Source organism: Myodes glareolus, chromosome 14 (genome assembly GCF_982192425.1).
Source record: "Myodes glareolus chromosome 14, mMyoGla1.1, whole genome shotgun sequence".
In the NCBI taxonomy this organism is placed as follows: Eukaryota; Metazoa; Chordata; class Mammalia; order Rodentia; family Cricetidae; genus Myodes; species Myodes glareolus.
Genome location: NC_142039.1, coordinates 16,166,700 through 16,194,572, shown reverse-complemented (window position 1 = coordinate 16,194,572; position 27,873 = coordinate 16,166,700). Strand labels below are relative to the sequence as shown.

Sequence of the window (27,873 nt, the reverse complement as noted above, 5' to 3'; positions counted from 1 at the left end):
TCTTGTGAAACATACATACCTCCCTTTACAGGACCACAGAGTGTCCTCTGTGCCTTCTACCCCACCCATCATGTTCTTCTTTCTGTTTCCTGTTCTTACAACATCATAGCTGTTGAGAATCTGGGGGTCTCCATGGGAACCTGCTCAGGGAACGTTTTGAAAGTGATGGAGAGATACAGCAGGCTGAGAGGTTCTGGGAAAGACAGGGCAGCCATTTTCTACTCTCACTTGGGAAAGGCTCCAAGCTATCACACACCATGCATGGGTGGCCCATTTAGTAATCTTATCTCTTTGCTGTTCCACCTCTTGGTTCACAGTGCTGTTTCCTTTCTAACTGGTTCTCTAGATATCTGACTTGACTGACATTTCACTCTCTAGGCTGCAGGCTCCCGGGTGATGGGGACAATGACTGTTCCCCTTTAGTACAGGGTCTAAATGCACTGACCGTAACCATGACATTGAAGAAAAGGCATCTGGTGACTAACGTAGCTTTAGGGCTGGGCTGGGCGGGGCAGGAAGAATCGCCATTTCCGGAGGCATTTTGGGGAGGCCACCACTTATTTAGTAACTCATGTGGATGTAAGACTAAGCTGTTTGTAAGGAAATAACTTCTGAATGAGCCTCTTCTGTGTCAAAGCTCAGCCAACGGGATTCCTGCCACACACAGAGTGCTGCCAAAAGGAATTCCTGGTGTGGCTGTAAAGTTCTTCGGTTTTGGTGGTGGCACAGTCAATTTGGCCTTGGATGTAGTTAGCATCCTGGTCCCTTTGTTCTGTGAACTCCCAGCAGCCTGATGGCTTAGGCATATGGGGTTTCTGGATTTGCACATGGTTACATCAAAGAAAGTCAGTCCAAACTAACTCAAGGTTCTTTGAGTCCCAGGCATATAGGCTTTCTGCGTGTGGCCACAGAGGAGGAGAGAGACTTGGGAGTCATCAGCTGCCTCTTACAGTGGCTGTGACAGAGTGCTGGAGGGGGCGATGACTCAGGGCTGAGCAGGCAAGGGCTGAACCCAGCTGAGGTTTTGCTTGCTCTGGATATGGGGTGTGAAGGCAACTGCAGCCTTCAGAGCCAGAATGGAGAAGCCCATCCCTGCGAAATGTGCTTCCACACAGAGAAGTCCATGGCTCATTCCACACAGCAAGCCACTGTGTCCTTATAAAAACGATGGGAAGGAGCTGTAGCACCGCCAAGGACATGCTGGTAGTCATCTTCAAGACTGCTGTGCTCTGGGCTCCCAGCTGTTTTCCAATATGTGATTATTGTTTATTCTTACATGTTAAAAAATAAAATAAATCCTAAGACTCAACGAGGTCATGATCATGGTTATGGGCTGAAGTGTGCTCTCTCCGAACTCACTGTCTCTTAAAAATACTTTCATTTAAAAATTATGTGTGTGTATCTCTGAGTATGTACATGCGAGTGTAGGGACCTAAGGAGGCCATAAGATGGCACTGTATCCCTTGGAGCTGCAGTCACAAGTGATTGTAAGTGCCTGATGTGGGTGCTGGGAACTGAACTTGGATCCTCTTCTATGTGCTCTTAACCCTTGAGTCATCTCAACTTCACAGTTAACATCTCAATCCTGGTTCCTTAGAAAGTAACTAGATTTTGAAATTACCTTTAAGAGGTACTCAAATGAGATTATAGTGGTGAGTTCTCATCCAATAGGATCAGTGTTCAAAAGAAAGAAGGAGGAGGAGGAAGAAAAAGGAAAGAGTAGAAGAAGGAAGAAGGGAGGAAAAAGAAGGAGGAGGAAGAAGGAAAAAGGAAGAAGGAAGAGGAAGAAGGGAGAAGGAAGAAGAAGAAGGAAGAAGAAAGAAGGAGAAAGAAGGAAGAGGAAAAAGGAAGAAGAGGAAGATAATAAAATGATAGGTGTGCTTATCAGGGGTGCTTGCTGTAACAGAACTTGCCACCCATGTAGCTTTACAAATTTTAATCCTTTTAACCCAATAGTCTGTGACCCACTCCCCTGCATTGCCTCTACCTCTAAGTCATGCAAACAAGTTCCAGAAAAGCAGACAGCTTGCAGTCTCCTGTGTGGGACTCTTACAGGCCAAGTACATCTCTAATCCTGATGCTCTGGGCCTTCGTGGGTCAGGTTCTGGTTGACTTGAGCCGATTCCCATGTTGACTGAGCAATGCTAGTGTTGTTCCTTTAGAAACAAACTTTGAGAACTGCTTGTTTCAAACAAATGCATTCATTCCACTTCCCTGTGGACATGAAGACATGAGCCACTATGGTCTGGGTGCGACGATGGAACAGGCTTGGGGACCATCTGGGAAGATTTTCCATCAATGAAGAGTCCTTTTCCCGCGGTTGCTAGAGGAGATGATATGTGGGATAGCTGGGGCTGGCTGCCTTGTGACAACATACTCATCCCTGTTGGCAAGGACATAGGCTAAGGACCACAGGGTGTACCTAGAATCAACTTCACCCACTATCACTGAGTCAAAAGTCAGACCAAGTAGGAGAACAATCATTTTTATCTCATTCAAGAATGCAGTTTGGGATCTGGAGAGATGATTCTGTGTCTAAGAATATTTGTTGCTCCTCTAGAGGACCTGCGTTTGGTTCCTGGCACCCACAACAAGTAGCTTACAACCTCCCGTAACTCTCACCCCAGGGGCATCTGAAACCTCTCACTTCCTTGGGCCTGGGTGTACATACCCACACATAGTTGCACAGATACAGACACACATGCAGCTAAAATATAAATAAAAGTTTTAAGAAAAGAGTATAGTTTGGAGAGATAAGTGTTGATGAACTAAGGTCACATAGGATTTCACTGCTTTACTTCATGTATGTATATATTATGTGTATTTATATCTATATATTTCTCTATATATTTGTGTGCTCTATGCATGTGTACTTGTGTATTTATGTGAGTACTGAGATAATATCAATGTGTTCATGTGGGTATAAGCACATGGATGTGAGTACATGTGTGTATGTGTGTTATTGGTTTGTAAAAGTGTTTAGATGAGTGTGTGCATTTGATAGACCCAACAATACTGAAGGCATTTCAGTATCAAGATATGCATTAGTATATGGGTCGGTTGATTCATATCCAGAGGGGAGTGAAAAGCAACAATTCCCCCATGCTATGTGACTCTGTAAGTTACGTGTGGCAACATGTGGTGCAATGGAATGAGGCTCCCAGGTGTTCTGGAGGGCCACTGCAGTACTCAATGACCCCAGCATGAAATATGGAGATATTAGTCTTTTTGCTATTCTCTAAACCACCGACACTGTTGAGCAGGAGGAAGGTCAGAGTGGAGGAATGCTTATACAGATTTTTGATAAACCCAACATATGGCCCTGGTTATTACAGCAATATATCTTACAATCCATCAACAATTTAAAACTGAACGATCACGATACTGTTCTATTACCATGCTCAAAAGACTCCACATGGAATTTTAAAACTGCTTTCCCTAAAAGGAAAAAAAAAATCTTAATCAGTGTGCGCTGGCCCCGAAGCATTCTTTAGGGGAATAGGGTTCTCCAGGGAATCCTGGGAGGTTGCTACCATTCCAGCAGCCTTCTCAGTCACACAGGACTCCGAGCCTTGCAGCGGAGCAGAATGTGTTTGAATGCCCCAGGACACCAGTCCCACTGTGCACTGTAAAACGTGGGTCAGGCGACCACAACCTCTATGAAAGGTACACAGGCCTCCTGGGAAATAGCACTTAATACAGAGCCTTGAACTTGTGGTAACCCAAGCCTGAGTCACCGGCTGAGAAATCCAATCACGGCCTTGCTTATAAGGAAGAGAATGTGCCTTCCGTTTTTAACTTTCCCACCGAGCCTAGCCAGTATGATCCAGGCATATAGGCTTGTTCTTCCCCATCAGTTAACACGAAGTACTAAGGATGGGTCACTTATAAAGCATTGTCATGGCAACTGTCAAGCCTATTTCCCCCTATTTTTATCCTCGAGAAGGATGAGCGATCAGGTTGCCATCATTGGAACACAAAACCTAATCCAGTCCTCTAGATGGTTATCTAGATCCTGCACAAACACATGCACATAAATTCCCCTCACCATCTTATGACCTTGGTATGTGAGTTATATGTGAACCTGGGAAGACGAGCAGTAGTGACCTGTACCTGTAAACAGGTCAGGTGATGATGTCAGGCAATTAAAGTATATTTTGATGGACCGTTAGCCCATTACTTGTTCAGTGACCCTAGCTGAACGCTACAAATATGCCTTGAAGTTTTGAGCACGGTCACATGAAAGACAAATTAGAAATAACACTCCTACAAACAATGTAACAGTCCATTGTCTTCTACGTACCCTTCCCCCAAAGCCAAGGCTAATATTCCCATTTTATAGACTAGGCAGCAGAGGCAAATGATTGCCAAGGTTGTCATAGCTACCAGGTGGCCTAATATGAGCTTTGGGTTCCAGCTGAGAGATGTTTGCCAGGTGTCAGGGGCTCTCCAGGGCATGGCACAGGCTCAGATTCGTTCACACATAGTCAGAAGTGTACGGAACACAAATTAGCACTGAGTTACTAATAGAACTAAAGGAGCTAGAAGGGCTGGAGAGATGGCTCAGTGGTTAAGAGCATTGCCTGCTCTTCCAAAGGTCCTGAGTTCAATTCCCAGTAACCACATGGTGGCTCACAACCATCTGTAATGAGGTCTGGTGCCCTCTTCTGGCCTGCAGACATAATCACAGACAGAATATTGTATACATAATAAATAAAATAAATATTTTTTTAAAAATCCTAATTTTTTAAAAAAAGGAGCTAAAAGCTAATGTTCCAGTTTACAGAGGAAGATACTGAAGCTCAAGGAGGCTACCCAACTGGTCAGTGTCATAGTTACTAAGTGCCAGACTCAGGTTTTAAACACGCATGGTCTCAGCGTTCTGGAGCCTGTTTCTTACTCTGCAGTCAGAAGGCATGGCTTTCAGCTGGCTCTCTACCATTGCCAGCTGTGAAACTCTGGATAAGTTATACAAGCTCTCTGTGTCCTGATTTTCTTACCTGATACACGGGAACACTAACAACCACCTATGTTGAAGAGTGAAGTGACTGACTAGATGCTCCAGCTACATACTGAGCTCTTAGACTAGAACCAGGTACAGAAATAAATGTTAGCTAACTAAATTAGCTAATATAATGATAAGTCAATGACATACCATTTCCCAAAACATTTGAAAAATTTCTTATGCAATTAAAAATCAATTTGCATTAACGATGTATGAATGCATATATTTGCATAAAGGACACTTGAATTTTCTATTACCTTGTATCTATGTAGAATAATAATTTCTAATTCATGGGTTAGTCTCTGCTAGGAGTCTACCAGTGACAAGGGACAAATTTGTGGGGTTAAACCTCTATTTATGGAATATCCGGCAAAGGACTTTGTAGCTGAAAGAAATTTTAGAAGCACTGGCCTAAGACTCTGGAAAAGTCCTGTGGTTATCTTTGCTCCTAGTTACAGACTCAATTCATTGCAGTTAGAAATCTCCAGCAGCGGGGCTGGAAAGATGGCTCAGTAGTTAAGAGCATTGCCTCAGTGGTTAAGAGCATTGCCTGCTCTTCCTGAGTTCAATTCCCAGCAACCACATGGGAACCATCTGTAATGAGGTCTGGTGCCCTCTTCAGGCCTGCAGATAGAATACTATATACATAATAAATAGATAGGTAGATAGATAGATAGATAGATAGATAATAGATAGATAGATAAATCTCCAGTAGCAAATGTGATACCACAGCACAGCCCTCGCTTCACCTGCTTGGTGTCCCACCTCTTGTTAACATGGAATGGGCTAGATTTTGGAGGGACCTGAGAAGCAAAAGAGGAATTCAAATAAGATGAGCTACTGAGTACCTTTGGAACAGAGACGGGTCACAGAGCCTCTGGGAAATGTTGTGGAAGACGCACTGGTGGTGACATAGGGCGGGATGCAAGTACTACTTCAGAACTCCATGCATGCTTGTCACAGTAAGCCTGTGAGGAGCACTGTGTCTACAGTGGGGTGTCCTCTGCTGAGGAGCGGGAAGGCCAAGCCCTTATGAGGGGGATATACTGTAAGGTGTAGGGACGAGGGAGGTGTTTAATCAATGAACCACGGGTGTAGGCACTTGGTTGACTACAGACTCAGGAGCTCATACTCAGAGCAGATGGAGGAGATGCCACCTAGATCTGACAAGGAGGGTCTAGGTACTGGGATTGAGTGTGCCGTTGAACACACCACACATACGAGCTGTCATGGAGATCGGCAAGTATCTGGAGGTGTGTGATGGGGGCTAGGTAGGATGTGAAATCCATCCATGCAGCTGGGATGGTTTAGTCCTCAGCTCTGTGCTGAGTGTGAAGTGGGGAAGCAGTGGGTTAAGGGTTGGGGAGTTATTGCACAAAAGGGAGTGCTGGGATCCACTTCCTGTTCTGTCCTCTATCACTTCTCACGGTTGAGGATGCTGCCCCCCTCATCAGACTTCCATCTCACCTTGGGCTGGGTGTACATGATGAGCCCCAGTGAAGTGAGCACATTTGCCTCCACATGCTCCCACTGTCCTTCCTTACCAGAGAGGATAGGATTCATGGAGTATGCAGGGACAAATCAGCCCATTTGTGGGACAAAAAGCAGAGACTAAACTTGTAATTCTGAATGAGAATGACCCCATAGGCTCATATATTTGAATGTTTAGTCCCCAGCTGGTGAAACTGTTTGTGGGGCTGGGCTTTTAAGTTTCAAAAATCCATACCAGGCATGCCCCCTCCTCTGTCTGCTGCCCGTGGGTCAGGATGTAAGGCTCCCAGCTAGTATTCCAGTGCCATGCCTCTCTGCTTCTTGTCATGATGGTCATGGACTAACCCTCTAAGATGATAAACAACCCCCCAATTAAGTGCTTTATAAGAGCTGCCTTGGTCATGGTATTTCTTCAGAGCAATAGAGCAGCAACTAAGATGGTATGACATGGTCTAAACAATCATTTCTCATGTCTAGACATGGACTCTAACCCCAAAGGGAAGGGAAGCTGGATCGCCATAACACTATATGCAGAACAGACACTGACTTCGTGAGCTATTATCTCAATGGGGCAATGCACCAAAACCAGTTAGAGTTAAGATACAAGCCAGCACCAACCCTGGCTGTGCTCACCTCTGGGTCCCTTCCTGTCACTCATTCTCTCCGTGAAGACCAGCTTCTCCCCTCTACCTCCAAACCTTCCTTAAAGGTGTGCACAGGTATGTGTGTGTGCCTGTGCGTGCGCGTGTGTATGCGTGTGTGTGTGTGTGTGTGTGTGTGAGTATGTGTGTTTCATTTGTTTCCTCTATCAGCAAGGTTATTCACATTCTATTGAACTGTGCTGTGGGGCTGTGGGCTTAGCTTGTCTCGCTCATCCACTCCCTTCTCCTTTCTCCTTAGCAAGGAACACATAGTTCACAGGCCTCTCGTGAGGGTCCTTTTGTCTCCTCTTATAGCACTATCCAAGAGGACACGCGGAAATGGTTCTGCAAAGGACCCCGCAGGAAAACCAAAGCCAAAATAAAATGATAGAAAGCAACCTGAGATCTCCCAAGGAAGGGAACTTACTATGTCTTCCTTTGCTTTGCTCAGTCTCCCTTCAACTTCTGCTTTGAGCCAAATATTGGCAATTTTCAATGAGTGCATTTCTAAACCACACGAAGGTTGACTTCAAGGGAGAAACGGGGCACAGAGGAGCAGTATGAGGGGAAGCAGGAGGGCATGGGGGAATGGGAGCTCGGTAGAGGTGTTGCTAGGCAACCAACATCCGGACTAGTCAGCCCTGGGGCTGGAGGTGCTGAAATGGCCTGCTCTCCACCCTCGCCCTTTCTTGTGCTTGGCTGAGCTGTCTGGCTCTGGAGCCGTGCATGTGTGAGGGAGTTCCCAGAGGGTAGCATCAATGTGATTTGCCCTGCTACTCCGCTCCCTCTCCCAACCCCCAGGGAGGACTGGCCTTGGCCTTTGTTTTCATCCAGTAGAGGAAGAGGTGTTCACTACCACCATCCCCTAAATTATTTTTAAAGTCCTTGCCGGAGAAAAGGTTTGACATCTCCCTGCTTCTCCCCAAAGGGGACACTATTCATCCATGTGTGCATACTTCATGAACTGTTTCTTATTCCTCCACGCTGTTAAATGAACTTTTGATGGCATATGGAATTACCATCACGTCATCTGTCTATACGCTATCGTCACATTTGTTTGCTTTACCATGTGCCTTTAAGATGTTAAATATTATTGGCCTCCCCCAGGGGCTGCAGAGACATCTGTTTTGCTCATTTGGTAGTGTGCCTGTTTCACAGAACAGACCCTAATAAATGAAGCTGGCAATCCCACTGAAGGCAGAGGTCAGCTCACCATGGTGCTGTCCCACACCCCTCTGGCTCTTCTTGATGAGGTGGCCTGGGAGGTCCAGGACAGAAGGTTTGTGATGCTCAGTCCTTTTGTCTGCTCCTAGCCTCTGCATATACTTTAGCCCTTGGCTGAGGCAGGAACTCCTGGTGAATGGAGCACAGACGGAAGCAGATGGCAGATATGGACCAGGCTTCAGCAGACGGACCAGCCAGCCAATCGGAAGACACCATCTGCCCACCCTGCTCAGCTGAGAAGACATGGAATCCATTTTTTTTTCTTTTTTTCTTGGCAACATGTGCTTTCGGGGAATTCCTGGTTTGCTTGAGAGAAACCAATCCTTTTACCGTATTTTTTGAGAATGTTAACCATGAAGTGGCAGGGGAGGGACTATGGGGATAAGCGTGTGTATATAGCAGGGACTGTGGGGGTAAGCGTGTGTATGTAGGAGGGGCTGTGAGGGTAAGCGTGTGTATGTAGGAGGGGCTGTGAGGGTAAGCATGTATATGTAGGTACACACCCACGAAGTCTGATCCTTTACTCTATGTGGCACTATTAGAGTCTAGACACTTTTATTAATTGATTAATTAATCTTTGTGAACATTGGTGTTTGGCCTGCATATATGTCCTTATGATGGTATTGGGTCCCCTGAAACTGAGGTTACTGACAGATGTGAGCTGCCATGCAGGTGATGGGAATCAAACCCAGGTCCCCTGGAAGAACAGGCACTGTTCTTAACTGCTGAGCCACTTCTCAAGTCCCTAGAGTCTAGACATTTTAAAAGAAAAATAAGTACACATCCGTTCTTCTAGTTCATGGTAGGCAGGGCGTCAACACTGTCTCCAAGAACTTCTTTCTTCGAAGCCCACACTAACTTCCTTAACCTTGAAGACTAATACAGACCAGTGTCTCAACCATCCCCTCACCGTACTGTCCCGTGTCCACACCAGACAGCTCATAGGATGAAAGCCCTCGGTCCACTGCCATCAAATGCCATCTTTGGATGGCTGTGAAACTTGATGACTTTGTAATTTTTCTTTTCTGGGACCCTGCTCTGAGGTTCTCAGATGCGAACATTATGGACGACACTGTAAGTTGTGATGTCAAAAGGTTGGGCATGCCTTCATTAGAAACTGAGTTCAAGGGAAACAAAAGGGCTGAGGGGAGAGAGGGATCAGTCAGTAACTAACGTGCTTGCCTTACTAGCATACGGACACCAGAAGCTTCTGCCCTAGGGACCTTTCCGTGATTAGAGGCACAAGAAATGGCGGCGCTGTCTAGTTTATCTTCCTAACATCTGCTCTGAAACACCAACTCCTTAGAGTCTCCCCCACTTCTCAGAATTGTGGGTGTTCTTTGTTCCCTTATTACAAGAAATGGACAGTTTGAATTTTCTGCCACCAACCACCAAGAGTCTGGGTTAGAGGGGACAGGCATGACCGTCTTCAGGCAAATGAAACTCCGCATGCTGCCTCACATCCCGCTGCAGCTTCCTAGACACAGCGGGAATCAAAGGCAGCGGTGGCCGTCTACGCAGGCAGATAGGACTCAAGTGTGCAAAGCTTTATTATGTGAGGTGAGAGAATTGGCAGAGAAAAGTCTCTACTCATGAAAAGTGATGAGAACAGCAGTGACGTGGGGCGGTCTGGGCTAAGAAGGCGAGCGTCTGTTTCCTCGAGCTAGCTTGTCTTCCTGTCAAGTGGGAAATGGTCCAGTATCCAAGGCCTACAGGGACCCATGCTAGGAGGAGCCGCACCTCCACCATTCGGTTCTACTGAAAATGAAGTCAGTCTAATTTTGACACCCAGGAGGAAAGGTCCAGAGTCTTCCCTGGGAACAGCTTCCAGGGCTTCGCCAATAGGCCTGCAGTGTATGGAAATTCCTCTAAGTCCTCCTTAAATTCTTCTCAGCAGCACTAAACACATTGCTTTGTTTCAAGTTACAATCTGGCTAAGGAGCCCTGGCTGGCCACTGGAAACTAGGCTGGTCTCGAGCCTTCTGAACGCAGAGATTACAGGAGCCATGTTTCCGTGTCTTCCTTATGAATGTGGAGATTATAGGCATGCACTGCTTTCCCCAGCTCCCCTGCCCCACCCTTTACCCTTTCTGTCTCTTTCTATATGCTCCTGCAAATACGCATTCCAATCAGAAAAAGCTAATTTTAAAAGAGCAATCCATAGAAAGACAAGACTTGGGAAGTTGAGCGGAACACAAACATTCCTGACATCCCAGCTTTGGCTACCAAGGCCTCAGAAAGACACTGACTCAGAGAAACAGATGAAGTGGCCTCTTACTCTGATGAAGGGTTTTTTTTTTTTTTTTGCTTTGATTTTTTTTAAGTCGATATGTCAATATTAGAAAGTTTTGAATGACAGAGCAAGGCACTCCAGGTTGGAGGGTCTGCACACATTTGGGATGTGGGGTGAACACTCATGTCACCTCTCCAGGTCCGAGGGAAACTTAAGGACATAAGAAGCTCCACGGGTATCAAAAAAAGTTGCCCATGGATTTAGGCTAGACTCCTGGCAGGTGCTTCAGGTGCTCTGTTGATTCCTGTCCTCCCTCATAGGGCTCAGGCTCATTTACTAGGGCAACTGGGATCTGGACACAGATTTCCTTCAGTGACACCAAGCTTTACAGGTTAAGTGTCCGATGATAGAACTGTGGCCACATCCTTCTTTTCTAGAAGCGTTATGCTAAGAGTGCTCAACTTTACGTGACTGCATGAAGTTATTCATGTGTCTGTCTTGTTCCCAGCACCCTGAGGCGACAGCCAGAAAGAGGCAGTGAGCAGCTGAAGTCAATTCAGCTTACTTCCGTGACATTTGTGCTACAGGTTTACGTGCTTCTGGGAGTCTGAGGGGAAGGCAGAAGCTCCCGAAATCATCTCAAATAGCTGCCGACTGCAGTGGCACCTCGGCCACTTCTCAAGAATCTCTCTCGGTTGGCCAACTTGTGCCAACCTGTTTGCTTCTCTGTGAGAGACAAATGATCCCTCCAAACTCAATTCCTGTGCTTCCAAACTTTTCCAGGTAAATGTGGCCTGGAAAATGCTCTTATCCATCCCTCCCCAGCTCTGGGACTCCAGGCCAAAATGTTCTAAAAAGTACTTAGTCCAAGAATTATGACAAATATTCAAAAATTATTATTATATTATTTATATTTTATTATTAATATTATTTCAATATTTCTATATTTTGATGTCTAACCTTATTACTCTATGAACACAAAATATCAAAACCAAGAGTATGACAGGGGAGTCCAGACCAAAGTACCACAGAGATACCTGCACATCCGTGTTTGTTTCAGCCCAGTTAGATGCCCAGAACAGATGAATGGATAAGGAAAATGTGGTAAGTATGTAAAATGTAGTCTTAGTCAGCCATAAAAAAAGAACAAAATTACATCCTTTGCAGGAAAGTAGATGTTGCAGCTAACTCATGCAGATGTAGAGTTCACCATGCTACATCCTTTGCAGGAAAGCAGATGTTGCAGCTAACTCATGCAGATGTAGAGTTCACCATGTTACATCCTTTGCAGGAAAGTAGATGTTGCAGCTAACTCATGCAGATGTAGAGTTCACCATGCTACATCCTTTGCAGGAAAGCAGATCATCTAACTCGCATGCAGATGTGAAGTGAAACAAGCTTTATTTGCCTGAAAGGCCAATACGAGGTTTTCTCTCTAGATTTGTAGAATCTAGATTTGAATATATATGGCAAGAAAGTAGAATGGAGACTATGGGATTGGAGAGGAAGCAGTCTAAAGAGGGAGGGTAATAGGGTAATAGAGACAGGCGAGAAAGAATTGTACATCTTATTTCATATGTAGAATATGAATTTAAGGATGTGTCCATGTGCAAAAGCATGCAGGCACATGCAAGGTGGAATGCTTGGGGGAACAAGGAGACCAGCGTGAGTGGTGGAAGACAAGCAAAGGGGGGGCAGTGGGGAACAATTATCAGCCAAGTGCAATGAATATATATAACATTTCCATAACGACACCCAGTATTTGTAAACTAACTAAAATATTGATAAAATGAACACACAAAGGTATGGAGTTGAGATGCCTGTGCCATTTAAAGCCCAGAGCTTGTTCCACATGGGGTGGAGAACAGAACTGTAATACTGAATAAAAGAACTTTGTGAGAAGGAAGAAAAATGCTAATGTTAAGTGTGGTGTTTGTCCAATAGCTTTAGTCTTGTTTCTCCCAGTTACACTGAGGCTCACTCTGCCATGGTGTTTGGAATCTTTCTATATGTGTGTGTGTACACATGTACACGTGTGTACACTGTGTGTATTGAAACATATCCTAAGCAGTTGCTGCTACGACAAGAAGTCCTCCAAGGAAGCAAGAGGAAGATGCCTCTGGCAACACTACATGCCAATATCAGCCTGGGAACCAAGGGCACAGTGGTTACCACACGAGCCATGCTAATGAGGTGTGACTTGAGTTGTAAGGGAGCATCTCCAATCAGGAGCAGCTAAGTGCAGTCTCCGGAGGAACAGAGGGAGGGTCTGTGAAAGCTACTGGGTGGGTGGGGGATGGGGAAGGCCGTCCACGCTGTGAACTGTTTGTAGACTGAACAGAAATTAGCCATGCTCATGGGACAAGATACAGGAAGGCGGGAGTTCTAGGAAGAGAGACTAAAAATGAGAAAGCGTTTCCCACACAGGGTGGGGGAGCATGAGCTTCCTGATTGCCAAATGCAATACTCTTTTGACTTTAGAGGGTTCAAACTAATTGTTCTCAAATTATGTATCAGTAATTAAATTTTTTTTGGACAAGTCATCTCAGCTGTCTCCATTCAGACTCTCCCAAGAGCGGCTTGCTAATCAGCAGTAACCGAGCTGCTATTCGTGATCTCATTTCCTATTCCAGAAGGGTGGCTTCTAAGCCCCCAAGCTTGGATTTCAGAAAGGCATGCGAAACACACCCCACAGACCACTTCGCTATAAACTCCTCCACAGATTCCTAGCAACCTCATGGGCCACATGTCAGCAAGTGGAAGGCTCCTCGGCTTGAAAAATTGTAGTTCAATGTACATTTCCCCTGTACTGTCTCACTCAGCCAAATCAGCTCCCAGGCTGCAGGTCATGGAATTCAGCCTAATAAGGGCGCAGTCTAAAACGCGGGCAAGGTACACACGACGATAAGGTAATCGCAGCACTTATTTGTAATAGTGGGAAAATTGTAAGGCAGAAAAAAACAGCAACCTTAAATGCACCTAAATGGGTGAGTGATTAGATAACAATGATATATCCGTTTCTGGAATTTATTCAGCTCTTAGCAAAGATAACAATTTACCATGACATAGGAAACGCGAGGAAGGACACAGATCGTGGGAAAGTAAAGTACATGGCATTATGTGTATATTAAGATTGCAACTGTGCAACATATATAAATAAGACAATGCCGGAGAGAAATCCCATCAGCACAAGAACAATAACTGCTGTGTGTGTGATGCGATTATGAGTTCCCAATTTCTGTAACACATTTATAACAGGTTTGTTATTGGAATCCTGTTGAAAGCATTAACTCTTAAAGTCTGTAATTGGATCATCTTTCAAGTCCAAGCAGCAAGTCCAAGGCTACAGAGACAAGTCTGCGTATGAATCATTTGCACTGTCCTGTGTGCCCTGACAATGAGTACACGGGCAGCATTCCATCCCTATGATGAACTGAACCATCTTCAGGGCAAGATGTCCTGCAGTCTCTGGACTTGGTGTTTTTGTTTGTAATCTCAACACACACATGAAAATGTAAGTGTGTGTGTGTGTGTGTGTGTGTGTGTGTGTGTGTGTGTGTGTATGTGATGGAAAAGTAGACTATCCTGAGAATGATATCCGAGAATATAAAATCAAAAGAGTCATTAAAGTTGAACTTGAACCAGATTTCAACAGTATTTAAGCCATGGAATCATCCCATCATTCTTGAGGTTCTGGGTAAAGCAATGACCTTCTCAAGGGCCAGGTGAGCATAGCAGGAACCTGGGATTCTGAAAGCTTTTTTACTTCCTGATTAAATATATATATTTAATGTATAAATATAATATATTTATTAAATATTATATATATATCTCAGTTTCTCAAAATTTTTGCCATTGATGGAGACAGCAACTCAAACCATGGGGTGAAAGGGAGGCTGTTAACCCTCAGGGGACAGCCAGAGAACAGAGGTGTTTTTTCTTTCTTTAGGCACAATGAAAGTTTAATTTGAAAAGAAGGAGCTCTTTCCTCTCTGAGGGAGACTGCATGGGTTTTATTGACACAGGAGATATTTAGGTTACAATGCTGTTAGCTCCTTCCAAGCAGAAAGAATAGCTAATGGTAGCCGCGGAAGTGCCTTTTCTAGAAGTTCTTAACAATAGGTTATATATACATCTGGCCTTGACCACCAGAGGCATGATGTACATAGAAATAGAACGAGCAAAAATAGCATACACACAAAATGCCTTGGCGTGTCCCAGCCATTGTTACACAGGTTTGGCTAGACAGAGACATAAAATAGCAGACAACCCCTTTCGTCCTTCACCAAATCTACCTCAGTAGCACATTCAATAATCACGGAAGAAACCAGGAAAGTGGCCCCAGAGGGACATACCTGTACTAGGAGCTCCAGCTTCCTGTCATCAAGGAGATGTACCTGACATCGACGGCCCTCCGTCATCTGCGGGAGAAGACAAACAGTGGTCACGGGGAATCTAAGAGTCAGATGACGTTCTCGAAGGTCTGTGGGCTGAAGTCCACCCGGCACCATCCCGTGGTTGAAGCTTCCCTCACTGGGAGTTGATCATGTAATGCCAAGACGTGGCTGGACTGTCCTTTCTGTGTACCAACTGGTTTGATGGTACTTGTTAGACAATGGCACACATGGTATCTGGGCCTTCAGGTGTTTCTAACACATGGAGCAGATGTGAAATGAATAGCACATCTTTAACATACTGCTGGATGGTGGTGTTATTCAGCCTTCATCCACTCCTTAACATCTGTCACCATGAACAAAAGGCAAAGCTTGGGATCCTCCATCTTCAATTCATCGTCTCCCTTGAGGCCTAGCCTAACTGGCAAACCCTAGGCCAGAGAGACTGTCTCAAGAAACAAGATGCTAGAGAATATCACCTGAGGTTGACCTTTGGCCTCCACATGGGTGTATATGTATAGATTGTACTTGCACACACTTGTATAACACAAACACATCCACACACACACACACACACAAAGTATGGATAATGGTAAGGTATAGTAAGAGTTAGGATTTATAGACTTTGATTATTACCTTTATTTTTAAGATAATAATCAGTTTAATTTAATTATCAAATTTTAATTTTGATAATGGCTAGATTTTACACATATTATCCCAAAATTCTGTACAAAAAAAATGGCAGTTGGATTTCACTAGTTGGATCCAGTACCACTGCTGAGGTTCAATGATCTGTAGGCCCCTTCCAGCTCAGTATCTTACACGACTCTACAGCAGCGGTTCTAAACCTGTGGGTCATGACCCCTTTGGGGGATAGAATGACCCTTACACACATGCCACGTAGCAGATATTCATGTTATGATTCATAACAGTAGCAAAATTACAGTTATGAAATGACAACAAAAACAATTTTATGGTTTGGGGTCAGCACAGCATGAGGAAGGGTATTAAAGAGCTGCAGACTAGGAAGGGTGAGAACCACTGCTCTACCGGCTCTCTAAGAATCGCTCTTTACCTCAGTGACCAGCTACAGATACGTGAAGTATGTGGAAGGATGCACTCAAGTAGGCCCCAGCCTGATCACTCTTTATCAAAGTCCTTGTTCAGGGAAGATGGAAAAGACACCACATCGTATTCCCGTGAATTATTCCACCAATAAGTCCCAAGCTGTCCTGGAATCCCATGAGAAAATACCCTCTCTTCCTCTTTCTTCCTTCCATCACTCCAGACCTCTTCAGTTGGGATGCTAAGTCAGACTGCTGTTTGGACGCCTAATCGCAAAGGGCTCTTCATTCTGAGAGCTATAAATGACTCAGTAGACAGGTTTAAAGTGGGGGGGGGGGAGACTTCAGCCTCTAGGCTTGCTATTTTGCAAATATGAGCTCAGTAAGGTAGCCTCAGGTATGATATACCTCTATGAGAAGTCCTCTTCTGACCTTTGAGTCTTAGGCGACTCCAGCAACTCCATTAGCCTTGATCATAGAGACATCCCAAGTTGAAGTTATTTAAAAACAACAACAAAACCCCATCTTTATGTCAACCACTCCCTTTTTGAGTTGAATGAAAGTCATTACAACTTTAAATTAGGTCGAAATCTATGCTGTTATGTCAACATTTAGAATCGATTCTTTCATCCAAAAATGTCACGTCAGAAATGCTAACTTCCAGTAATAACAGGGCACCTAATAGTCATGGTATAGTGACTTTGGATATGATTTTAGAACTATCGCCATTCAGCTCTCACAAACACCATTGTGTATGAGCGAGTCCTAGGAAGGAATGTGGTACAACCATTTTGCATGTTATTTTGAAGTTCTCTAAAAACAAAGAAAACATTCATCACAGGCCTGAGAAGGCGACCTATGTCCATAATTCCAGCAGTTCAATGGTAGAAGGAAGGAAATCAGGAGTTTAAGGCCATTCTATGCTATGTAGAGATTCCGAGGCCAGCCTAGGGTAGATGAGACCCACTCTCAACTAAAAATAAAGAAGCAAAACTGAACAAATAAAAATAAATAGATCAGGAAGTTTAAAGTCATCTTTGGCCCTATATCAAGTTCTGCGCCAGCCTGTGGTACACAACAGTCTATCTCAAAAGTGAAGAGAGCAAGAGAAATTTTGCAGAGAAAATGCTGTTTGGCCTTTCCACCTCTCCAACATTAAGTTTAGCTTTATTCTATGGTAAAAGTCTAAACATATACGTAAGATTTTGGGTATTTAATCACACCCTAATAAATTTTATGAAAACAAATTGGTACCTGAAAGACATCACTGTAGCAAATATAGTTGGCTTTTGTTTTGAGAAAGGGTCTCACTGTGCAGCCCAAGCTGGCATGAAACTTGTTATATAGATCAGGCTGGCCTATAACTCAGAGAGAGTCTGCCTCTGCCTCTACAGAATTTGGATTAAAGGCATGTGCCGCCCAGTTATAAGAAGGAAGAAGGCTGGCATTTGATCAAAATATACCATTGCACATAAGGTTCAGACTTAAAAGTTTACCTCTCAGATGTCTTAGTCTGAAAAATACAATTACCACTAAAATTAAATAACATTGTTTTATCTTCTCGCTACGTTGAGTAACTATGTACTCAGATGTTGATGTATAATTTATTGCAAGTTTGTTTCACGCCTCCCTTGCAGAAAGCAAAAGCCTCTCTTGCAGAAAGCAAAATTACCCCACCAAAGTTGGCGCGGAGAGGAGTCGGAACAGAGCCCTTTGAGTCATGACGGAAGGCACAGCTCTCCTCTGAGAGCACCACTGTGGTTCATGTCTCAAAAAGGCACCTGTTCATTGTCTCCTTCTCAAGTAAGATCGGAGCACCCGGTTTTCATCATCAGTTCAAAGCAGGCTCACCCTTGTGGGTGCATACAAAGATCAGACATCTGTAGCATTGTTTGGTTTGCTAGGCACCCAGAAATTTCTTCTCAGCCCTCACAATTGTAAATTAATACTGCCCCCCTGCCCCGCTTACAGCTGCACAGGCACAATGGGAGCCCTGGCAATCACCCTCAAAGGAAACCCTCAGAGAGCGAGGCTGAGCGTAGACAGCAGCTGGCTCCGGTTCTAACCATAAATCACTTTGCTGCCTACGCCTATAGTAACCTGGGCATGCCAAGTACTCTGTCATTTTTAGGCATATTGAAGAAGTGTTATTTTGGAAGCAAGGCGTCTAACTTTGCTGTTAGGACACACATGAACTCATGAAGACCAGACGCACGAACGGGGAAAGGTAATATAGTCAGATATGAAATGATCTGTGTATGATAAAGTTACCAATAAAACCGTCCTGCACAGGAGCAGGGATCAGGAGAATAGCGGAGGATATATGAAGACATAGGAGGTAGAAAGCTTCTGGCTTAGGGGTGGGGCCTCTCTACCTGCCCCTGCTGTGTTAAAAAATAACAACAGAAAAACAATGACACAATGAAACTCATTACTTTGTATGCTAACCTGAAAGTATCAATAATAATAATAATAACAATAATAATAATAATAATAATAATAATACAGTTAAAAGATGATTCAAAAAGGTGAAGGTGTTGTTAGAGATTAGCCACACGGAATAGGGCAGACAAGACTGCTCCTCAGTCAATCAGTTTAATAGTACCTATTTTAACACAAACCCAAGCACTTTAGAGGGCTGGGGAGATGGCTGTTTGTAAAATGCTTGCCTTGCAAATACAAGGGACTGAGTTCCATCCCCAGAACCTATGGGAAAGACGCCAGTAAAAAGCCCTTCCGACGACCTCCCAGGACTTAGGGGAGATAGTTCTCACCCAATGGTCGCACAGATGACCCCGATGAAATGGGTCACAAAACAAAACCCAAGGTCATAAATCTGGGAGAGGGATTGGCAGGATGGTGGGTGAGCTGATAGGGATAGGAGGAGATAAAGGGTGAAAAGTCATCAGAATTCATTCTAGGTATGTATGAAATTGCCAGATAACAAAATTAACCAACAGGGAAAAACAAAACAAAACAAAAACACCTGGGCATGGTGGTGTAAGTTTGTAAACTGAGTACTGGGGAAACAGAGCCAGGAGGATCCCTGGGGCTTGTGTCACCTCCTTGGCAAATTCCAGGCCAGTGAGAGACCCTGTCTTCAAAACACATGGTAGGCAGTGACTGAGGAATGATACCTGGGGTTGCCCTCTGGCCTCCACATGGGCAGGCATACCACTCCAGACAAACATACATGTACACAATGTATGCACAAGTGCCCATGTGCACACATACAAGTAATTTACAAATCACAAATGGAGTTGCCTTTGGCCATAGTATACAAGACTGGATGTTAGGATACCTCCTCTCCCTGTAGACAGGAAACATATGAGTGACCAACCGGAAGTGACTTCTAGGAGGTATAGTGTTGAAGGGGCTGGGATGACACCTGTGTTTGGAAGCAACTATCCACAACAGCATGGCAGCATGGTGACAGTGGGTGGGGCTACCGTTCGAATGTGGCCCTGGAATCTCCTCTGGGATACGACTAAAAATCAGCCAACAGCCCAAATCACTTACTAACAATGATAACCCTTTTAATGGTGATTTCAAGGCATTTTACAGGGAGAAGATCAGGGTCCCTGGCTTGTGCAATGGATTTACTTCTTCTGGTTGGGGTTCAGATTTGAGATGGTCCCAGGTGGCACCTCTGCAAACACTCTCCTTCCCATACCATGCAGTGGTACAGAAGGCAATGGAATTGAGGTTTAAAAGCCTTTCTTAGAGAGTGTAGACACTTTGAGTTGGGAAAATCTCAGATATGTTCATGACTATTGTTTCTTCTTAATACAAAACCAAGCAGTCCAATCTTCCTGGGCTTCTTATCACCTTGCCCTCTCGTACCCCATTTTCTTTATACCCTAAAAAACATTTATTTACTCTGTGTGTGTGATTGCAAATACGATACATTGCACGCATCGGGATCACAGACAATGTTCAGGAATTAGTTTTCTCTGCCTTCAGGGGATTGCACTCGGGGTGTCAGGCTTCGAGGCAGAAGCCTTTAGCTGCTGAGCCATCTCCCCATCCACTCCCTTTTGTTTTAGTCACCCTATCTACTGCCCCCTTTTCCCACTTTCTTGTCTTCCAATTAATGATTCATATGGCATTGGATGCCTATGTCCAGGAGAGCTCTAAGGAAAGGGTGCCAATTGTGCAGTGCACTTTTGCGAACAATAACTCAACCTAGAGAACACAGCACATCCTGAACGTGGGAAGAAAGGTCTCTGGTTTAAAATGAAAACTAAAAAAAACAGTCAATCTGGGGCTGTGGATTTAGCTCAGTTGATAGAGTGCCTCCTGCCCAACACGCAGCAGCCCTGGGTTCAAGTTCCAGCACTAAAAAGGACTGGGCACGGTTGTGAATACTACTTATAATCCCAATATGTGGGAAGCAGAGGCAGAAGGATCGGATGTTATGGTCATCCTTGGCTACATAGCAAGTTTGAGGCCAGCCTGGCTTATACCTTCTATTTCTCTTTCTCTTAAGAAAAAGTCAACTAATAATACATGTTATTATAGTTTCTCAGTTTTCTGAAGCTAGTTTACACTGAAAGAATTATGGAGTCTGAGGGGAGAGGAAGAGGATGTGCAAGGAGAGGCCAGCTGCTCAGGGTACACGCACAGGCCTGCAAATCATGTTAACCTAGTTACTGCATTACTGTTTCTCTAATGTCTCTTTCCAAAACCAAAGAGAGTTACTAAGGTTTGATTCACTTGCATTTTTGAGCTCAGTTGATGAGACACTGATATGAGAAATATTAATGACTTGTGAGAATTGCATAAAATAAGAATCAGTATTCCTGACATGTTTTTTTTCATTTAGGAAATTGCCAATAGTCTTGAAACAACCTTAAACACTGTCCCTGAGACCTTTATCACCGTTGGAGCTGTTGGAGTCCCACAGCGTGGCGCTGAGACTAGAAGTAGAAATGTACATCTTTCCTACTCTCAGGGTCCCTTAAACCACTAGCTGTAAGGATGCCGGATGCATTCCAACAGCACCTCACAATCTGACCTTTGACCCAGGCTGTTTGCTGGCTCTGAAGGAAATTCCAAGGACATGACTACAACTTTCCAATAATGAGTCACTGTTGGAGTTCCAACTTTCTGAGTCACCTCAAAGCATCACCTCACATCACTCTCTCTCTTCTACAGTGTCCTCCTTGGAAGACAACAGGACCAAAGACTGAGATGGAAATCCAAAGGTTGCAAGGCTACAAAAGTCTCGATAACCGTAGAGCATCTCCCAGGCACGAGGAGATCAATGCCTGCAACAAAGCAGCTCCTGCAGGGCCAGCTGACAGCGAACACCCAGATGACAAGGGACTTAGGCAGTTTAATGGCTTAGGAATAGTCCTCCCACTGTTAAGCATGCACACGGACGTAACTGACCTAACACCAGTGGGAAGAAAGCCCCCTTTGCTCACAGTGTCTAAAGGTAAAAGAAGAAACAATGTCCATTTTGATTAGGACTGATGGAGGAGGGTCTTCTGTCTATGTGTTACTTTCATTGGTTAATAAAGAAAACTGCTTGGCCTGATAGGTCAGAACATAGGTAGGCGGGGAAGACAGAACAGAATGCTGGGAAGAAGGGAAGTGAGTTAGACGCTATAGCTCTCCTCTCCAAGATGGACGCAGGTTAAGATCCTTTCCGGTAAGCCATCATCTCATGGTGCTACACAGTTGATTAGAAATGGGTTAATCAAGATATGAGAGTTAGCCAACAAGAGGCTGAAACTAATAGGCCAAGCAGTGTTTAAAATGAATACAGTTTCCGTGTAATTATTTCGGGTGTAAACTAGACGGAAGTTGGGCCGCGGGAAAAGGTCCGCTGCTCCTTTTGCAACAATTAGGACTGTCCCGTATCTGAGTTTAAGCCCACTTTTAAAAAGCATTAGCATGTTGGCTCTGAGGAGTCAGCTGAGTTGGTAAAGCAAAGCACCAGGATGCTGGGTTCAGATCCACAGAGCCTTTGTCAAAAGCCTAGTCAGTGGTGAGCTCCTGTCACATGGTGCTATGGGAGTAGAGATGGATGGACCCCTGCAGTTCATTGACTAGCTAGTCATGCTAGAGATGTTAGAGATGAAGTGATAGATGAAAATGTCCAATGCCGACCTCTGGCATTAATGTGTTGGGGTGTTCTAATCCACTGGGAAAGATTAAAGAGCTAGTTCCAACTCAAACTGAGATTAAATGAATTTATTCTTACTGCTAGCTGAAGCCTTAGAGTCAAACAGCATGCAATGCGGAAGTGGGAGGGTGTAAGGTGGGGTTTTAAAGAAGGACATCAGAAAGGGGCGTATACACCTATCCATGATGTATACCTGCATGCACAGGTACACACACATAATAAAAGAATTAGCATATTAAAAGGAGACAGAGGAAAGATAGATAAAACAAATGCTGCCCACCAGAAGACTCATTTGGAGAAACTAACATTGTCCCTAGCTTGCTCTGGCCTCTCTCAGGCTGTGCTGTCTCTGTCTTTATGTAATGCTCCTGAATCTAGAAGAAGAGCACACACAGGCTTGCCCTGGAGGCCCTTGGCTGCAGAACACAGCTGCAGTTCACCCAGCCCAGATGGAAGTTCCCGAGGGGCTCTATTAGAAGGGAATTCACATGACAAAGCAGTGTGACGCCCAAGTTGAATCAGCAATCGCAAATATTCTGCACATTTGCATGGGGGGGGCTTATAAGTGGGGATGGGGTATCCCTGAGGCTCTCCAGCAAGCATATCCTAAGGACATCCCTGCTCCTGGGTCTTTATTTGTCTGAAGCAAAAAGAGAAATTGAGTTTTTTTTTTCTTTTTCCCCGATAATGCAGAAAGAAGACCTCGAGTCTTGGGCCACATTCATGCCATGGGAACAGGTTGGGGTTGCTATGTTTGAGGTGAGAACAATTCCTTAGAGGCCTGTGTGAGTTGAAGCCTCAAGTCTTAACAGGTAACTCTGTGCACATGATCCTGTTGGGATCTGAAACACTAATAGCCAGTCTGTGCTTTAACCCACCGTTGTGCCCAAAGTACAAACACTTAAAGACATGCTCAGTTTAGGCCTAAGAACCCAGGCATCTTAAGCTTTGCAACGGAGACAGATTAGAAACACGTAAAGTCAGTGTCTAGGCCTAATGTTTAGAAGATGACGCATGAATCCAGACAAGGAAGAGGTGAGTACAACCAACAGGCAGTAAAGATGGCTCTGAGGGCATCTTACAGATAAGTATACCCGTTGTGTGATGTTTCCTGGGCAGGTGAACCAAATGCCTTCTCAACCAAGATACGGATACTCAACCAGGATGGAGCAAAATATGATTCTCCCAAAAGTCACCTTGGCGAATCAATGAGTTTATTCAGCTTCCTTACACAGCACGAGTGAGGGTTACTTGCAGTAGTATAGTGACCCCCAAACAATTGACCCGCTGATAAGTCTTTCTTCAGCATGGATGACGACTTCTTCAGAGATGTGGAGATGGCATTGCCTACTGGGTTAAGCTTCCACACAACCTCTGGTACTCCCTGAGTCCAGGAGACCACCAGAGCACTAGCAGCTGGGTAGAATCACGCACAGTTGGCCTGGACATGCAGGAGGGAGCAGCTGACGTCTCAGATTAGGGTCTAATTAGACCCTCCTCTCTCGCTTCTAACAGAGGTCAACAAGCCCAACCTTGAAGGTATCTATCTTCCAGGTGGTCAAGGGTGGTTCTGACTAAGATGATAATGGCTATAAAGCTTGGAGGACAACATTCTACAACATTCTCTGACCTGACATTTCCTAATGAAAACAGCACAGTAAGGGAGGCCAGGCTGGTAGCATGGATTCGCGAAGGTGTAGCCCAGGTGTGGAAGGTCACGCCTGCACAGTCCATACCAAGCCAAGGACCAAGGTGGAGAGTGTTATCCTTGCATCTGTCATCCAACAGCCTACGAATGTCAGGAAGAAGCAGATGCTGAGAGATCCAGATGCATGAGCTGGGAGTGATGCTAAGCACCTGGATCCTGACTTCGATTTTAGGGCAAAGGCGTCATCTGCAGAGTGGTGGACAGACACAAGGAAGGTCTCCAAGCTCCTAGTGGGGAGCAGTATTTTTTACCTGCCGCTCTGAGCAGCCAGACACCCCCAGGATCCCACTGGGTTGTCCCATATTGGTTCTGACGTGGCTCCTGAACCTTCTGCAAACAGGACTGTGGTTCTCTGATCTCCGTGTGCATGTGTGCCTATTTTCAGGAGCAACCCGTGCAGCATGTATGTATACCTGCATATATGTAAACACACACACACACACACACACACAAAATACTCACCCAAGGAAAAGTAATATTAGAGTTAGCTGAAGACAAGCTACTTAGGGACACCAAGACACAGGGTGCTGGAAATGCTCAAGTGCTACTCTTACACACATGCAAACAAACCCACATAGTTACTAGTGATAACATCCACATACATGTGCATACATGTGTGTCTTATAGTACACATACCTTTATAGGTGTGCAAGGGTGCCTGAATGAAGTATGAACCTTAAAGGTACAGAACACACAAAGAAGGTTCATATGCTCTTAATGCCCCCTGCTTGCCTTAAAACAAGAAAGATGGTAGAAATTAATACCTCACCATTGACACACAAGTTCAATCTTGGCTTCAAGATCTTAGCAGAGGAGTGTGTTATTGTTGTTTTATTTCATTTATTTATTTTTGGTTTTCCTTTTTTTTCAAGATGAAGAGGGAGTTCCCCACCTTGCCAAAGGAAAGCACAAGTATCTATCTACCTTTCCCTTTGTTTAGATGACGGTTTAGAAAGAGGGGTCCCCTCCAAAGGAAAACAGAAGTGTCTACCTTTGGTTTAGACGACTGTTTAGAGTTGAAAAGGGATCAGTCCAGAACCCTAGGCTTCAGAAAGGCAGTCTTAACTGGCAAGGAGAAAGATAAGGTTGAATAAAAGGAGATAAGGCTGATTCTATGGATCTAAAAAGACATCATTTGCAAAGGATGCAGATTTCAAAAGTCAAAAGGTGGTGGGTGACAGAGGAAAAGAATTCAATGAGAAAGCAGAGACCTCCGCACTAAAACAACACAGGGAATCTGCATGGAGAACTCCCAAAAGGTCGGGTATGACGTGGACGAGAAACAGCAGCACACAGTCTCTGGGGAAGAGTTACAGCTCAGCACACAATTTTACAGGGATAGAGATATTTCACACAAGAACTCAAAGGACAGTGGGAGCTCCTCAAGGCGTGATCAAAGCAAGGCAAGGTGGAAAATGGATGGAGTCCCCATTGTTCCCATCTGCAACGAGCAGACATTGGTTCACAGAAGAACTCGGAACAGTTCAGTTTCTGATTTGTTTTTGTCTTCTCATCGAGAAAGGACATGGAAGGAGTGTGAACTAACATAAAAGCACACCATGCCACTGTCCCCGAGGGTAAGTCCTGGATGGTTAAGTTAAAAAATTTAAAAGCCAAGTGTATTGGCTCCTGCCTATAATGCCAGCATTTGGGAGGCTAAGGCAGGAGAATTTCTGTGAGTTCCAGGACAGCATTGCTACAATGTGAAACCCTAGCCCTATTATAAACAAAAAAGTAGGACACTATGTAATGAAAACAAAACTTACGTATCAGATTATTTCTTAAGTTTCTCTAAACACAAAAGTAGCGAGCCAAGTTATGATTTGAATACATTAAAAATAATCCTAAAAACCAATTTCATTCTACAAAAAGATAAGATAAATGTGTGGCCGGAGAGGTGGGTCAGTGATTTAAGAGCACTTGTTGCTCTTGCGGAGGACCAGGGTTTGTGACCAAAGGTGGCTTACAACCATCCATAGAATCCAGTGTCAGGGGATCTGATGCCCTCCTCTGATCCCCACGGGCAGGAGGCATGCATGTGGCACACATACATACATGTAGGCAAAACAGTCACACCTGGTGAACTGACCGACCCCGGGGAGGAAGTAGGATCCACAGAGCTAGAACTCTGGCAGAAGCCGCAGGATGTTAAGAAGCCCAGAATGGGAGCGAACACGACAAACTCCAGAAACATCTGCCATGCGGCTTGGGATGAGCAGAAAGAGCGACAGCCAGGAGTCGGAGAACGGAAGGATGGTGAAACTCCTCAAAACTGCACGGAGCCACAGAACACTGTTTCCAGATCAGTTTTATCCTGACTGATGTAGAAATTAGCACAGCCTGGAGGCGGGGTGGGAAACGCTTGAGGTTCAGGATCTAATCACAAACGCACTTGAAAATGGTAGGGCGAAACTAAAACATAGGCTGTCTTTCTTCATCCGGCTGTTTTTCCTCGGCGATTTGTAAAGAAGCCCAGAAGGCAGGCTCATCAGCTTTGCGGATAGCAAAGAGGGCTCAATGTAGCTTTAGCGTGTAGAAGTTGGGAGCTACTTTTTTTCTGTTTTGGGGTCAAAAACAGTACATCTGGAAAAAGTGAATTAGGAAGCATTTTCACACTCCAGTAGAGTCAAAACATTTCTCAACTCTCTCTCTAATTCCAGGTACAATATTTTATGCAAGAAAAAAAAAAGAGAAAGAAACAGAAAATAAACTGGGGTTAGTTCAAGAAAGAGTAACAAGTCCAGAAACTTAACCTTCCCAGGACTGGCAGGAAAAATATACTCACAGACTCTATATCAAAACTATAGCGTAGGATGACCAGCATGGGTCATCTTCCTATCTGCATTCCTGGGTTCACAAGGAAGCTCTGTCCATTGCAGAGACAACAGATATGAAACAGAGCTGTCCTGAGCCCTAAGGAGAGATTTTCCTACTTGGATATGCAGGAGAAAGGAGAAAAACTGTTTCTTTGGTGGCCAAGAAACGCAGTCAGTGGAGAGAAGTTCCAGAAGACACATCCAGTTTCAATAAAAGGACATTTGCTAAACAGGCATCACTTCAAAACGGAGTGGGTTATCCTGTAGTCACAGAGACAGGGAGGGACAGAAGGCAGGAGGATGCAGAACGGATTGCTGAGCTCAGGGAAGGTGCCACACAAGAGCTCTAAGATTGCCCTCCCTCCTCTTTGATCAGCTGTGACGGACAAGACGTGAACATTTGTGCACAGGTGTAAGCAAGGTTTGTCTAGAAAATGTATTCATTTTAGTAGGTGATATCTGAACCTGTTGTTTCCTCTAACAGTACCCGGTTGGGTGAGACATAACATTTATTTACTATTTTAAGAACGTGACACACCAGACTAATAGGCAAGATCACGTCCCCCTTTTTTTTTTTTTAAATTTCCAGTTTCCTGTGTACATGTGTGTAATCAAATATCCTCTATTTAAAATGTAATGTTGACGGGTCTGAGCGAAGTGCTGGCCTAAGGTACGTGACTGCAGCACTGGGCACACACTGGTCACAGTAGTGCATGCTCACAGTCCTGGCTTGTGAGGAGTGGGGACAGACCAAACAGAAGATAGGGCTCGTCTAGGCTACCTAAGACCTTATCTCACAAAATGAAAAATAATGCTGTGACTGGGAGTGTAGTTAGATAGTAGAACACCTGCTAACATGCCAAGGGCCCAGTTATAGTGTCCAGTGCCAAAAGTAAAAAAGAGAAAGAAAAGCCATTTTATTGTTTTATTATGTGTTAAACATTTACATGTACTGCTGCTATTTGGGTAGAGCAGTCGTGCGCTCAGTAGCTAAAAACTAAGAACATCTTCTTGGTCATAAGACTTTATCCAATATTTAAGTCAATCTTCCATTTCGTTTGTATGTAAGCTTATTTTTGGTTGTGGTGTGATCCATGGAAGTCACACTGTACCACTTGCAACTGTGGGTCTCATAAAACAAGTTTTCACAGCTGTATTCCAAAT

At 44.5% G+C, this 27,873-nt stretch overlaps 1 protein-coding gene across 6 annotated transcripts in view; it reads right to left on the bottom strand.

Annotated features, from left to right (window-relative positions):
• Frmd4a (FERM domain containing 4A) overlaps positions 1–27,873 on the bottom strand; it is a 601,861-nt gene that overhangs the window by 167,987 nt on the left and 406,001 nt on the right. For all 6 annotated transcript variants that reach the window (XM_087896367.1, XM_087896368.1, XM_087896365.1 and 3 more), the window contains one exon: positions 14,950–15,015. In XM_087896367.1, the coding sequence (XP_087752493.1) occupies positions 14,950–15,015 (66 nt within the window). The remainder of the gene's footprint in view (positions 1–14,949; positions 15,016–27,873) is intronic.